Below are 15,925 nucleotides of genomic sequence, written 5' to 3' on the forward strand. Positions count from 1 at the left end.
CGGCCGCTGTAGAGGCCATTACAGAGGCCCCCTCAGCAAAGGCCCTGCTTCTTTGCTTCCAAAACAAAAATGCAGATTTTGGCCCTTGACCAGGAACGCACCTTGCCAAGTTCAGTCGAGTTGCTTGGTTTGACTGCCCCTTTTCTCCACGTTTAGGGACGGAGTTTGAATACACGGACTCTGAGAGCGAGGTGAAGATCAGGAAGAAGTCTCCCTCCGGCCTCCTGCGTGGGAAGAAGGGGCTGGCGGAAGCTGGCAGTGCCCCAGGCACCCAGCCAGGGAGCGCAATGGACGTTACCTCTGTAGGCAGCTTGGAGAGGGCCAAGATGGCGTCCGAAAAGAGCAGCAGGAAGCTGAAGAAGTTGAAGTCCCCAAAGGACCTGAGCTTCGAGTTCGGGCTGGAGGCGAGCGACGACGACCTCTGGAGCCGCCGGCGCAGCGAGCGGATCTTCCTCCACGACGCCACGGCCTCTTCGGCCGGGCTGGCCTCCACAGCGCAGACCAGCTCAACCCCCGTGGCCAAAGCCGCCGGGCGCTGCGTGAAGGGAACGCCCCTCAGCCCCAAGAAAGACGGAGGCAAAGGGAAAGAAAGGAAGGAGCTTAGCAAGGTACGAACCACGAGGTGCAAAAGGGAAAGGCTGTACAAAATTCTGCAAAACGCAGTGTTAGCAAACAGGATCTGGTGACAATATACATACAGTGGACACTCGGGATGCATGTTCGCAACCCGCAGCGTTCGCAACCCAAGTCTGCGCATGTGCGGGTTGCGCTTCTGCGCTTCTGCGCATGCGTGACCGCTGAAACCTAGAATTAACCCATTCCAGTACTTCCGTGTTTCGGCATTCCGTAACCCAAGAACCCCGCAACCTGAAGCGGCTGTAACCTGAGGTATGACTGTAGTCCATATGCAATTATGGATTGTTGTCAGGGGGAAACGAGACATAAAACCCAAAGGTATGTGAATTTGTTGGAGGTAGCGACTGGGACTGTTTGTAGTAGAGTCGTACCTCGGAAGTCGAACAGAATCCGTTCCGGAAATCCGTTTGACTTCCAAAACGTTTGGAAACCAGAGCGCGGCTTCTGCAGGAGCTTCATGCAGCCAATTGGAAGCCGCTTCTGACATTTCGGCTCCTGAAAATAGTTGGCAAACCAGAACACTCACTTCTAGGTTTGCGGCATTCGGTAGCCAAAATGTACGAGAACTAAACTGTTTAAAAAACCAAGGTACGGCTGTGTAGGCATAATATTTAAACAGGGCAGGGGTGCAGAACATAATTAAAGCATTTGATTGCCTTGAGTTGGCCATATTCGTTTGTTGGCCAAGGAGTTGGTGTATTAGTTTTTGATGCACATGCGAACTGGCCTGTAGAGTCTTGGGGTCTTCTTAGAGAAGTGGCCACAGGGTCTGGGCCAATGGCTCGCACATAGAATGGTAGAGTTGGAAGGGACACCAAGGATCATCTAGTCCAACCCCCTGCAATGCAGGAATCTCAGCCTGCCTGTTACCTCGTTTCTCATCGTTGGAAGGCCCAGTGTGTGGCCAGCCAAGAAAATGGCAAATTCCATGTGAGGAGAGGGCTTTAAAAGAGGATTAGACAAAGTCATGGGAGGAGAGGGCTTTTGGGGGCTGCTGGACATGGTGGTCCTCTTCTCTGCCTCCACGGTCAGAGGCAGCAATGTATCTGAATACCCATTGCTGGAAACCGCAGGAGGGGAGAGGGCGCTTGTGCTCGAATCCTGCTTGCTGATTTCCCACACACACCTGGCTGGCCACCGTGATCCCCAGTCTGGTGAACTCCAGTGGTTGGACAGCAGCAGCTACCAACATCCCTGGCCGTGAGCCCTGCTGGCTGAGGTTGTATCTGGAGGGCACCAGGTTGGGGAAGCCTGCTCTGTGGTGTCTGATCTCCTGGCAGCTCATTTATGCCTGCCGGCCATCCATTTTCCATAGTGTTTTGGAAGGAACCCAAAGCATCATCTCATCAAACTGCCTTATATGAGGTCTGACCGACTAGTCCATGTAGCCAAGCATCTCCAGGGCTCCATGCCATGAGAGGCCTTTGCTCTCTGGTCCTCTTTGAACTGGGCTGAAAGACGGACCTCCTGCCTTTACTAGGACCCACATACCTATGGGACCGCCTCTCCCACTAGGCCCCGCGAAGGACCTTAAGGTCCATAAATAGCAACACCCTAGAGTTCCCGGGCCCTAAGAAAGTCCGACTAGCCTCAACCAGAGCCAGGGCCTTTTCAACATTGGCTCCGGCCTGGTGGAACGCTCTGTCTCATGAGACCAGGGCCCTGCAGGATCTGATTTCTTTCCACAGGGCCTGTAAGACAGAGTTGTTCCACCTGGCCTTTGGCTAGGAATCAACTTGATCCCCTTCCCCTCTTTCTTTTTTCCTTTCTCCTTCTGTGATGGAACTCCTATTTGGGGACTTGCCTGGCTTTTTTCTGGCCCACATAGGTCCAGCCTGGATAGTTGGCCTTGGTGAAGATTTGACGTTTTCATCCCCAAAAAGTTTTTGATTTGAGTTTCTACTGAAATTAGGCTGCATTTTAACATTGTGTTTTAATCTTGTTTTTAAGTTGTATTTTAATCAATTGTTTTTGTACCTGCTGTTAGCCGCCCTGAGCCCAGTCTTGGCTGGGAAGGGGGGGTTATAAATAAAATTTATTATTATTACTACACGGTCCAGATTGACTTAGCAGAAGCTGTAGTCGATGTTTCCAGAACCTATGCAGAAAGTGTCATTTGAGCATGTGCAGAATGCAGTTCCCCGCACTTTGGAGCAAATCACAGGCAGCCACCTCACACCTGAGACTAGGGCTGGGCAAGGTAAAAGAGGATAGGAGTCCCGGGCAGATTTCGTTCCCCTGCTCCTCTTGAGTCGCACTCGCTGTCCACCTGCCTCTCCCTTCCTTCTGACCAGCAAGACTGATTGACGGAGAACTTTCTTTCCCTTCTTATTTCCGTTGTGCAGAAGAAGAAAAGCAAAGAAGGCCCCTTCTGCTCTTCCTCCTCCTCGTCCTCGTCGTCTTCCTCGTCCTCGTCCTCTTCCCTCTCGCCTCCGGGCATTGCCAGCTCCATGCCTGACGCCCGAGGCAGCCTGACCAGCTCCCTGGGCTCCAGCAAGAAAAGCAAAACCAAGGCCAAAGCCAAAGAAGTGAAGAAAGAGGTGAGGTCTTCACACAGGCTGGCAGCACCTCTTAGATGTGTGGAGGAGCATTTGAAAATGGCATCTCCATCCACCCGCCCCAGTCCCAAGTGGTAGAATTCACTTCAGCAACCATCATCTCCCCCCCCCCCCCAAAAAATGTGTAGGTCAGATCTGAAGTATTCATACTGGGAAGCTCTGCAAATTTCCCCGCTCTTACTTTGCATAATTCATTCTGCCGTTTTGCATAATTTATTCTGAATAATATCAATGTTGGGAGGGGGGAATTTGCACACGTTTCTGCTGTTTTGCATAATTCGCTCTGCAGTTTTTGCTGTTTTGCATGATGGGCTTCTGGTTTTGCTACTTACGGGGGGAGCAGCCAAGGTTGCTCAAACTGCCCTCTGCCCCCGGACTTGGGTCCTCCCCCCCGCCCCCCCGTGGCTTGTGAGATTTCAGAAAGCATCTAATTCAGGGGTCAGCAACCTTTTTCAGCAGGGGGCCGGTCCACCGTCCCTCAGACCTTGTGGGGGGCTGGACTATATTTTTGGGGGGGAGGAATGAATGAATTCCTATGCCCCACAAATAACCCAGAGAGGCATTTCAATTAAAAGGACACATTCTATTCATGTAAAAACACGCTGATTAGCGGACCGTCCGTGGGCTGGATTGAGAAGGCGATTGGGCCGGATCTGGCCCCCAGGCCTTAGTTTGCCTACTCCTGATCCAGTTGCATTCATGGGTTGGAATTCCATAGAAAAATAAAGGAAGGTGAGGTTCCAAGGGAAGCTTGATTTGCTGCCCACTGCGATTTTGGACACCTTTTATGCGCTCTCGGCCCTTAGTATATTGCACCCCCAAGGAATGCCACCCTGATCCCTGCAGCCAGTCCATCCTCAGAGGAGTTTCCTGGTCTTCTGGGTACCACTGGGGAAGCAGTAGCCATTTCCAGAGCCACCTCGGAGCAGGCGCTGGGCAGCCCCCATGCGCCACCCTGGGTTCTTCTGCTGCTCCACAGCCACACAGGGGGCTGCAGAAGCATCTCTGTCCCTTCCAGAATTAGGCTACTACCACACCATACATTAAAGGGACGCGGGTGGCGCTGTGGGTTAAACCACAGAGCCTAGGACTTGCCGATCAAAAGGTTGGTCCCTGCTCCTGCCAACCTAGCAGTTCAAAAGCACAAAGTGCAAGTAGATAAATAGGTACCACTCCGTCGGGAAGGTAAACGGCTTTTCCATGCGCTGCTCTGGTTTGCCAGAAGTGGCTTAGTCATGCTGGCCACATGACCCGGAAGCTGTACGCTGGCTCCCTCAGCCAATAAAGCGAGATGAGCGCCGCAACCCCAGAGTCAGCCACGACTGGACCTAATGGTCAGGGGTCCCTTTACCTTTATACCATACATTTAAAGCACAGCGGTGCCAAAACAGCCATGGCTCCCACCCAAAGGATTCTGGGATCTGTAGTTGGTTACGTGCGCTGAGGTTTGCGAGGAGACCCCTATTCATTTCCCAGAGTTCCCTGGGCAGAAGAGGGGAATGGCTGTTAAGCTACCCTAGGGATTGTCGGACTTGTGTTAGACCGAGTGACTCTTCCGGTCGAGTCCTCCGACGTGATTAACGACCTGAGCCTTTGATGAGGCTCCAAGCACATTCCCCCATTAAGCAGAGTATCCAGCACACAGGGAAGGAGCCGAGATAGTATGAGCCACATTGCAAAGAGCAGTTATTTCTAACTACGCAGACAGAAAAGAAACATCCTCTCTCTGTGAGAGCAGAGAGCAACTGAAACACAAAGGGACAGGAAACCAGTAACATCACATCCGTCTCCTGTCTTCCGTGAAACTTCCAATAGCCTGGAATCTCTGGAATGCAAAACAGAGTCTTGTGACTCCAGGCAACTGCACAGTGGCAACTCACAGAAACCAACATCCTCCCCCTTTCTGTGAACACTGCTGGGCAGTGTTTCAGTACAATCTCAGTACAAACCCAGTTTCTGTACATAGGTACAGTGTTGATCCCTTGGAACAACCTTGGACAATAAATCAGCAGGAATTTCGTTACCTGGCATGTAGGACACCGTTACGAGTCCTTTCTGAACACATTCCCTAAGACTGTACAGTAGCAACACACAGAAACCAACAGAGATAGCCCTGTTCTTGAGTTTGTTTAAAATAAAATCTAAAACAGCTTATCTTGTATTCCTTTCTTCAAATTTGTGCATTTAGGTTTTTTTTAAAAAACCTTTTTGTAAGGGCAATACAAGAATTTTCACAGCTGAGTCTTCAACTCTTTATTACTGTGCTTGGCTTTCTTCAAGCTGGGCTTTGTCTAAAACTTGCCATTTAGGTTTTCAAACCTTTTTTGCAAACTCAGTTTTAGAAACTTTACCTCTGAGTCCTCAATCCTTTATTACTGCGTTTTGCTTCACCTTGGTCGAGCTAGGATTATAGTACTTCAGAATTTTTGGGAGATTTACCCCCTTTCTTTGGTCATTTAAGGTTTATGATTTCTCTATTTCCTTCTGAGGAAACTGAAAAGCTCAGAGAAACGAAGTTTGTAGCCGGCATCCCATGAAGACTTTGTTCAATTCTAGGTTTTCTAATTTTTTTCCTTAAACTTTTTGATTTTTGTTATTTAGTTTAATTCTATACGATAATATTTCTAGTCGATTACTTCTCGTTTCAGGGATTTTCACAGTATTGCATTTGTTTTGTGTAAATCCTAGGGATTGTTGCTCCGCAAGGAGAATCGGGGTCCCCTAGCCAAGCTTGGTGCTCTTCACAAACCACAGCGTCGTTTCACTTGCGGGGAGGGAAATAAACGCAGATAACGGGTCTGGAAAAGCTAGAGGATGGAACGGGGGTTGCAGGGGAGAAAGAGGAGAGTTGGTGCTTGAGGGAAAGTTCTGCCCCAGGGCTGTGGGTCTTGGCAGAAAGGTTTTTCTAACCCCCGCTTGCTTTGTCCCTTGCCCAGAACCGAGGGAAAGGAGGAGCCGTCAGCAAACTGATGGAGAGCATGGCTGCCGAAGAGGATTTTGAGCCCAACCAGGACAGCAGCTTCTCGGAGGATGAGAATGTGCCGCTCAGTTTGCTCCTGGAGAGGCCACTGACTCCAGGTGAGAGACGGTTCCTAGTTCCTTAGATTTCTTCCTGCCCCGTCCAAAAGGCTGCAAACAGTTCCAAGAACTTTCAGTCCTTGTGGAGTGTTTGTATTCTCCCCGCACCTCTATTATTATTATTATTATTATTATTATTATTATTATTATTTTGCAGGGCTGGGGGTAGCCATCTTTGTGATCCTTTAAAAAAATTATTTGGTTTTTCAGATTAAAATCTTGCAGTCATATATCGAACACAGATCATAAAAACCAGATTCTGAGGAATCTCTTGCACTTCCTTCGTCCCCTTTGTGGGTCCTGTTATTAATCATTTTCTCCTGCATCTTTTATGATGATCCAAATCTTTTACCTCTCCACTGTGTCCAAAATTCACCATTAAACTACAAGTGATCATTCCAATCCTACTAATGATTTTCACTGTTTACAATGGTCTTTAAGATCAGTTATCAATTTCCCCCGTTCCTTATTAAAATTTTGGTCTTCCCGATTTCTTATTCTTCCAGGCACTTTAGCCATTTTGGCATAATCTTTGGGATCCTTTAGTTTTGCCCGGCAGTTACAGGGACTGCTTTCAGACATAGTTCAGGAACGTCATTCCAAAGACAGCGGAACTCCCTGCCACAAGGAGGCAGTGTGGCCACCAACTTGGATGGCTTTAAGAGAGAATTAGACAAATTCAGAGGAGAGGAGAGGGCTATGGATAGCTCTGCTCCTCTGCCAGGATGGCTCTGCTCCTCTGCCTCCACAATTGAGGGCATCAATGCTTCTGAAGTGAGCCCCAAATTCTCCTCCTTATACCATCAGTCTCATTCACGCCTTGAGACAGCACCTGGCTGGCCAGCCCAGTGCATGGAACTTCTTTGTATGTATGTAAAAAAATAAACAAAAAAGGAGAAGGCTGCATATGCCATAAGTCACATGGGTGCAGATTTCTGTTGCCTTTGAAAGTGCTGCTAATTCTCTCCCTCCCTCCCTCTGTCGCCCTCCAGCCCCCCGTTCTTGCATCATCGACAAAGATGAGCTGAAGGATGGTTTGAGAGTCCTCATCCCCATGGATGACAAGCTCCTCTACGCTGGCCACGTGAAGACCGTCCACTCTCCTGACATGTAAGAAAAAGGACGGGCGCTACATGCTTGGAAAGTCATGGCGCCTTGGGAGTTGCTGTCCAGCAACATCTTAAGCCCAAAGCTCTCTGATCCCTGGGGGTGGTGGGCATGGAAATGCCCCACCAAGATTCCTGCCTGTGACTTACCGTATTTTTCGCTCCATGTGACGCACATTTTTCCTCCTAAAATGTAAGAGGAAATGTCTGTGCGTCTTATGGAGCAAATGTGTGGTCCCTGGACCCAAATTTTCCAGGGGCGAAAAGCAGATCATGCTTTTTTCTTTTTTAGAAAGAGGGAAGGGGGTGTTGAAACAAAGCTGCTGATCGGCTGATCAACAAGCGATCAGGAGGGAGATAAGGGACGCTAGCGATAAAGGAGGCTGCCTGGGAGGGGGGAGGTAAAAGCACATGGATCCTCAGGATTTTTGAATTGGGTCACCCCAAACTCACCGTCAAATCACCTATCATGTCTGTGGCCACAGCATAAACCACAAAAATCATACATCCACTGTTTCGTTCCGAATATTTTTTTTCTTGTTTTCCTCTTATGGTCAGGTGCATGTTATGGAGCAAAAAATACGGTAATCAGAAGCAGAGCAAAATGATGACAAGCAACTGTCCTGGAATTCTACTCAGTATTGATCCAGAACAGAACTCCAGTGTATAGTTAGCAAAGTAAAAACTTGAAACGCGTTGCAGGATTCCCCCAAAATAGACCAGAGGCAATTGTATTTCATCCAGCAGAGCTTTACTGCTACCACAGCCGGATTTAGGTTTGATGAGGCCCTAAGCTGCTGAAGGTACTGGGGCCCTTTTATATGTCCAGCTGTCCTTTGTCAACAACAAATTGTCGCTGTTTTTTGTTGAATATATGCTATATGGTAATTGATGGACCCAATAGGTATCTAAAGTCATTTGCGCATAACAAAATATGTATTTTATAAAGTAATTGTTGAACTTATTTTATATTTTGGAAATGTACATCCAGTTTTTTTTTCCTTTAATGTTTTGGGGGGCCCCCAAGAGAGTGGGACCCTAAGCTATAGCTTGTTTGGCTTATACGGAAATCCGTCACTGACTGCTGCTGAAGGCAAATGAGCATAATGATCACAAATCCAATACTTTCAGGATTGGCACCGTCCATAAGAAATCCAGTTGCAACAGACTTAACTTAAACTTGCAATAATTTATAATAAGACTAAACCTTAACTCTATATATAGAACACCACACCAGAAGGAAAAGAGACAGAAAGAGAAAGAGAAACCCGGGCTCCTTCTGGCCCTACTTTTATAGTCAGCAGGACCTTGACAGAAGAGATAACAGGACCAGCTTAAGCCAACTGTACTCAGCTTCTCGGAAGGAATAACCCAAACATCAGGAACCTTCTGCTGGTCTCTTTCACACAGAGAAGCTTCCAGAACCCTCTTGAAATAATTAGAATAGGAAAGATCTCTCCACATCAGATCAATACTTTCTGCACCAAGAAATGCAAACTGACAGCAACCTGTTGAAGGCAAATGGCGTTAAGCAGTACAAACCTGGCTCACTTTATTTACTTATTAAACTCCCAGGCCATTTTTTGACACAGTGGTCCCTGCAGCCCTCGAGAAACCATAAAGACCCACGTAGCAGATGAACCAGCTGCCTTTAACCCTGTTGCAGAAACCGGCTATCAGGATATAGAAGTGTATTTTGCATCCAACATCACATTGAATAGACATCTCTCTCACCCCGCAACTCCTGCTATATTTTCATCTACTGCCATTTTAAGATAGATGCAAAACACTTTTTCTTGCCACTTGCACAATTATGAACGTTCTTCATCTGTGCAAGGCCACTGAGTCCCGCTTTGATTAATGCAGAGTTTGGGCTTTTATATGGTGCTCTTAAGCGCAGAATAGCACACCTTGGTGCCTGCATACATTCGCAGCAATAGTTCTAGCAGGCTTCGTGCAAAAGCGAGCCACATGCTAAATGCCATGACAGCCTCTGACTCTTAATTTTTTAAAAAAACAGATCTAGCTTTGTAGTTTTGGATCTATTTCTATCTGTTTCTAATTATCAACCAGGGGAGTGCCACTAAATATCCACTGCTTCTGACCTGGGGGCCAAAAGACAGCTCTTTTTTGTTTATCTCCACCCAAAATCTCTGGCTTAAAAATGACGAGCCATGCTGCAAATATTTCCAGCTTGATAAATATCTCCTCCTGCAACTGGAAATAATTGGGTGGCTTGAATTGCCATTCTGCACAGATCGACCCGAAGCAATTGTTTCCCAAGGAAACCGGCTTGTAAAGCATTCTTGGACATCAAAATCTCTCTCTGATGGTTTTGTTTTGACTTCTTGATATTTCGTCGCCTCCTCCTCTTCCTCCTCCCTCACTGTTGCTTTTTGGGGTTGTGCGTTTCAGATACCGAGTCGTGGTGGAAGGAGAGCGAGGAAACCGACCCCACATTTATTGTCTGGAACAGCTGCTGCAGGAAGCAGTAAGTGGGACCCCTTAGTTTTCTAGGAAGACGGATGCTCCATGTTGCCTTTGGGAAAAGGAGGTGGGAAGAGGAGGGAGGGGAATAATAATAATAATAATAATAATAATAATAATAATAATAATAATATATATTTATTTATTTATACCCCGCCCTTCCCGGTTCAGAAAACCGGGCTCAGGGCAGCTAACAACAGATTTAAAACACTTAATTGATGCAACAAAAAACAGTATAAAATGTGAATAACAATAAATTCAGAATTCAAAAATCTTTTTTGGGGGAAATCCATCCAATAAACATCAGATGATCACCAGGGCTAGCTGGCTAAATTAGTCCTTATTTGGGCCAGTGAGGAGACCAAGGGAGAATTAGCTGTGGGATCCCAGAGTGGGTAATCTTCATAAAAAGGGAAGGAAGAGGAATAAAAGATCAGGCTAAGTTCAGATTGAAAGCCAGGTGGAATAGCTCTGTCTTACAGGCCCTGCGGAAGGAAGTGAAATCCTGCAGAGCCATTCCACCAGGTTGGAGCCATCACTGAAAAGGCCCTGGCCCTGGTGGAGGATAATCTGACTTCCTTAGTCAGTAATTTGACTTCTTCCTTCACAAGACACGGGCTGGTGTTGGTGGAGCTCCGGCTTTTATTCTTATTTATTAGATTTCTTAGTTGCTTTCTACAAATACAAAAAGTCCCCAAGTGACTTAGCAGTACAAAATACAACCAGATAAATTCAGTTAAAAATTAGGAACTCCCCCCCCCCCCGAAACATTGAAAGGATAAAAGGTAGTTAAGAGCCATAGGCTTGACTGTAGAGGAATGCATCTGCCTGGTGTCTAAAGACATGTAATGATGGTGCCAGGTGAGCCTCTGGGGGAGAGCATTGCACAAACGGGGAGCCACCACCGAAAAGGCCCTGTTCTCGTGTTGCCACCCTGGTCTACCTTTTGCTCATCCCTGACCTACCACACAGGGCAAAAAGCAAGAGTTAACGGATGCTTCCTTCTGCACAGATCATTGACGTGAAGCCTCCTTCGGTGCGATTCCTCCCGGAAGGCACGCGAATTGCCGCCTACTGGAGCCAGCAGTATCGTTGCCTCTACCCAGGGACAGTCGTACGAGGTGAGACCGTAATTCAGTCAGATGATGAGGGAGTCAAAGGTGCTCTAAAGCAGGGTGGATTTGATTTAAATCAAATCAATTTAAATCACGATTTAAATCACGTCAGTAAGACTTGATTTAAATCTTTTTTCTTTTCTTTTTTACAGAAAGACTCATCCTTGCTGGTATAATCTTAATATTTACAACCAGATGAAGGTTTCATTTTTGGAATAATAAATTTCCAGAGTAGTTTTTACAGTTATATCAAAAATTACTGATTCGGTTATACTATTAGAAATACATAGGCCGTTAATTATGAAATTATTGTGAGGTTTAGTAAGTTAACTGTTTATATTTGGACAACTTTTCTGCTGTTCTTTATCATAAGGAGAAAAATAATCATTAGTAACAATTTAAACAATTTATTTAGCTAAAACAATAACATTATAGCATATGTATCCATGTTTGCTAAGTGATGTGGTTAAGCATTTTTTAAAAACAAACTTGGACTGAGTTTTAGCACACATGAAAAACTTAATACAAATCTTTATTTCCTGATGAATAGCCTTTGGACTGTAATGTAACTTAAACAGAAAGCTATCTTTAGGAAGATTTTTCCTCCAAAAGCATTTCATTTTAAAAAATCCAATCTTTTTTATCTTTAAAAAAAATCATTGATTTTTTTTTATCCACCCTGCTCTAAAGGAAGATAAGGAGATGGCAGAGAATGAATTATTTGCATCTGTTTTCATAGCAAAAATTATAGAGAAGATCGCAGTGCCTTTTGCAGGAAGAGAGTTTTAGGAAGAGGCAGGTGCTGGTGATATGAGATGAAGTGCCAAGCCTTACTGACAAAATAAACACTGGGCCTGGGTGGGTCTGAATTCAAATGTGAATTTTTAACTAACAAAAACAGGCAACTTGTCCCTCAGCCTCCATAACAGAACTGGAAAGTAGCCAATGTAACACCAATTGCTTTTAGAAAAGGGATCTGGGAAGTGGGGGCATGGACTGGAAATTACAGTCTGGCTAGGTTAACGTCAGTTCCAGGAAAATGGGGAGGATTGTTAAGGGTAAATCGTCGTGTAAGAACAAGCCTTGCTGAAGCGAAACCAGCATGGCTTCTGCAAGGGAATGTCAATTGGAAGTGTCAGAAAGCATGCAGATATTTGTAATCCACTTAATGCAATGGACTTTCAAGAAGGTTTCCGCGAAGTACCTCACCCAAGACTGCAGAGTGAACTTAGCAGTCGGAAGGTGTGTGTGTTCTGACGACAATCATTTCCTTTTCTATCCAAAGGGGCTCACGATCAGGAGGAAGACGGGGATCTGATAACAGTGGAGTTTGATGATGGCGACACCGGCCGGATTCCCTTGTCCCACATCCGGCTCCTTCCGCCTGATTACAAGATCCAGTGTGAGTTTGGCCCTTCTGTTGCAGAATAGGACTCCCTGGTCCTGAATGGGGCAACTGTGCCCCTGAAGGACCAGGTGTGCAGCCTGGGAGTCATTTTGGACTCACAGCTGTCCATGGAGGCGCAGGTTAATTCTGTGTCCAGGGCAGCTGTTTACCAGCTCCATCTGGTACGCAGGATGAGACCCTCCCTGCCAGAGGACTTTCTCGCCAGAGTGGCGCATTCTCTAGTTATCTCCCGCTTGGACTACTGCCATGCGCTCTACGTGGGGCTACCTTTGAAGGTGACCTGGAAACTACAACTAATCCAGAATGCGGCAGCTAGACTAGGGACTGGGAGCGGCCACCGAGACCACACAACACCAGTCCTTAAAGACCTACACTGGCTTCCAGTATGTTTCCGAGCACAATTCAAAGTGTTGGTGCTGACCTTGAAAGCCCTCAACGGCCTCGGTCCAGTATACCTGAAGGAGCGTCTCCACCCCCATTGTTCTGCCCGGACACTGAGGTCCAGCTCCGAGGGCCTCCTGGTTGTTCCCTCCCTGCGAGGAGCCAAGTTACAGGGAACCAGGCAGAGGGCCTTCTCGGTGGTGGCACCCACCCTGTGGAACGCCCTCCCATCAGATGTCAAAGAGAGGAACAACTACCAGAATTTTAGAAGACATCTGAAGGCAGCCCTGTTTAGGGAAGCTTTTAATGTTTAACAGACCACTGTATTTTAATACTTGGTTGGAAGCCGCCCGGGGTGGCTGGGGAAACCCAGCCAGATGGGCGGGGTATAAATAATAATATATTATTATTATTATTATTATTATTATTATTTTATTTAGAAGAGTAGTTTGAGAGCCCCTCTCTCTCAGCCCTCCTCACTGCCCCACAACAGGACAGAAGCCCAGGTCCCTTTCCCCTCCTGATACCCCTCATTTCCCCACAGTAGGCTGGTAATGGGAACCCAGAAACATACAATCCCCTTGTGTGTCTCCCCCCCCCCAAAAAAAGCATTCACTTTGCCTCCCCAAGAAAGCTTTCTGTCATCAGCACATTCAAAGCATATTCATAGTACCTGATTGCAGCAGGAACAGAGTGAAGAAAAGGGATTCAGTATGTGTTATTCCTACATTGCAGGGTTAGACTAGATAACATTTGGGGTTCCCTCCCACCTCAGTGATTCTAATTCCTACACCCATCATGCCTAAAAGAACCAGATTTGCATTGGGTTGGAGCTAGTCTGTTAGTGGTTTGCACATTCACATATTCAATAAAGGATCACCACAAATGGATTTTCTTATTCTTTTTCTTATTTATTGAATTTATATACTGCCCTATACCCAGGGGTAGGGACGTGGGTGGTGCTGTGGGTTAAACCACAGAGCCTAGGACTTGCCGATCAGAAGGTCGGCGGTTCGAATCCCTGCGACAGGGTGAGCTCCTGTTGCTCAGTCCCTGCTCCTGCCAACCTAGCAGTTCGAAAGCACATCAAAGTGCAAGTAGATAAATAGGTACCGCTCCGGCGGGAAGGTAAACGGCGTTTCCGTGCGTTGCTCTGTTTCACCAGAAGCGGCTTAGTCATGCTGGCCACATGACCCGGAAGCTGTACGCCTGCTCCCTCGGCCAATAAAGCGAGATGAGCGTCACAACGCCAGAGTCGTCCACGACTGGACCTAATGGTCAGGGGTCCCTTTACCTTTACTATATCCAGGGGTCCCAGGGCGGTTCACGGAATGAAATCAAGATATAAAACCACAAAATATGTAATAAAAATAAAAACAACTCAAGAGCTCCTCACCCCCAACAAAAAAACACATTTTAAAAGGGCATAGGGTGTAAATCAACCAAAGGCCTGTTCTTTCTTTGACCTCTTTGCATTCTCATCTTACAGGTTCACTTCTCAAAGAAAGCCGCTCTCCAAACCCTTTGCTTACTAGTAACCCAAATTATAAAAATCTAAATTTCTTCCAGAATTCGGCTACGATGGGCTGGGCTGCTAATCAAAGCTGGGGAGTCAATTTCTGGTCTTTTGGGTCCTTAGCAGGCCTATCACATAAGCCTAATAAGGTCTGCATTGGAGGTCCGGGGACGTTTTGCTCTGTAATTCCTTAATAAATGGAACCCCAGAACTTGTGGGTCTCCATGCAGGTTCTGAGCTGCCCCACACTGAACACTTGCTTGCATTACCTCCACAGGTGGGAGTCTCCGTTTGAATAAACCCTTGTTGAGCTGGGGGGGGAGTGGAGTGATTGTCTCTCTCTGTGTGTGAGTCTTTGCAGCGCATGGCAAGAATAGCTGTTGGTCTCTTTCAGGTGCTGAGCCTTCTCCCGCCCTCCTGGTGCCCAGCACAAAACGCCGCAGCCGCAAGTCCAGCAAGGATACCGGGGAAGGGAAGGAGGGCAGTGGCACGGGGTCCGAGGAGCCAGCGGCATCCAAAGGCAAAGGGCGTGGGAGAAAACCAAGCACCAAACAGAAAGCTGGTACGAGGCGGCAGTTTCCTTAGCGGGTGGAAATACTGAGGGCGAAACCCTGGGGAATGCGGGGAATGGCCTTAGGCCAGGTTAGTCTAGCCCAGGCCAATGGGAGTTGGAGTCAGGAGCTGCCAGTGGTTCTCCAGGGTCAGAAGCAGAGAGAGAAGGATTTCTTTCCCATCACCTGCTCCTTAAAGATGCCTTTGGGGACTGAACCTGGGACCTTCTGCATTCTGCCCTCTCCGTAGCTGGGAACTTTGGAACTCCCAACCTAGGGAAGCCAGACTGGCTCCCTTTTCGTTGTCCTTCCGCCGGGAGGTGAAGACTGTTTTATTCCAACATGCTTTCAGGAGCTGTTTCTTAAGGAAAGGCCTTTGGAGCTGCTTTTACTGCCTCTGTTTTAAGAGATATGTTTTTATAGTGTTTTAATTATATTTAATTGCTTTTAAGTGATTACATTGCATCTGTTTTTAGCTTTTTTTGTATTTTATCTATGTTGTTCCAATGTGTTCTAAGCTGCCTTGAGTCCTAGACTGGGAAAAAGGTGGGACAGAAATGTAATAATAATAGCAAAAATTTCTGATCGTCTAGGTTGGAGTGTTAAAAAGCTTTCGATTGACTGAAAAGGCACCTCCAGTTAATCAGACAACACAGTTGATTGTTTTTAACAGAACTGTAAATGGCAGAGCATTGCCTTTTTTGTGGGAAGGAATGCTCCTTCTCAGAAGAGTGTCTGCAGAAAGCATAAATAGTCATGGCATCTAAAAGCATAGCGAGGGAGCATTTTTCTCCTTCAAAACTATTGTTGTATTCAAATGATTAAATCAACTAGGATTTTCTTCCATATGTGCCTGGTTACCTCTTCACCTCTCTCTGTATATGGCAGTCAATTGAACTGCACTTCAGAGATGGTTCTTGGAAGGGCACTGTCAAACATCACATCATAATATATGCAGATAGCAGAGTTAATGCGTTCGTTAAACATGTCAGCTTCTGCATCCTTTGTAACACTATAGTACTTTGAAAGAGAGGTCTCTGTTCACTCACCTCTTTCTGTGCCTGGGTCTTCAGCTCTGCCTTTTCCAAT

At 46.7% G+C, this 15,925-nt stretch overlaps 1 protein-coding gene across 3 annotated transcripts in view; it reads left to right on the forward strand.

Annotated features, from left to right (window-relative positions):
• The window catches only part of LOC308462909 (trinucleotide repeat-containing gene 18 protein-like), a 60,840-nt gene that overhangs the window by 37,784 nt on the left and 7,131 nt on the right, over positions 1-15,925 (forward strand). For all 3 annotated transcript variants that reach the window (XM_080980911.1, XM_080980912.1, XM_080980913.1), the window contains 8 exons: positions 157-608; positions 2,982-3,176; positions 6,131-6,272; positions 7,265-7,382; positions 9,794-9,869; positions 10,878-10,986; positions 12,266-12,382; positions 14,680-14,847. In XM_080980911.1, coding sequence (XP_080837037.1) covers positions 157-608; positions 2,982-3,176; positions 6,131-6,272; positions 7,265-7,382; positions 9,794-9,869; positions 10,878-10,986; positions 12,266-12,382; positions 14,680-14,847 — 1,377 coding nt within the window. The remainder of the gene's footprint in view (positions 1-156; positions 609-2,981; positions 3,177-6,130; positions 6,273-7,264; positions 7,383-9,793; positions 9,870-10,877; positions 10,987-12,265; positions 12,383-14,679; positions 14,848-15,925) is intronic.

The sequence above is a fragment of the Podarcis pityusensis genome, assembly GCF_964106645.2.
Source record: "Podarcis pityusensis genome assembly, chromosome: 14".
NCBI lineage: Eukaryota > Metazoa > Chordata > Lepidosauria > Squamata > Lacertidae > Podarcis > Podarcis pityusensis.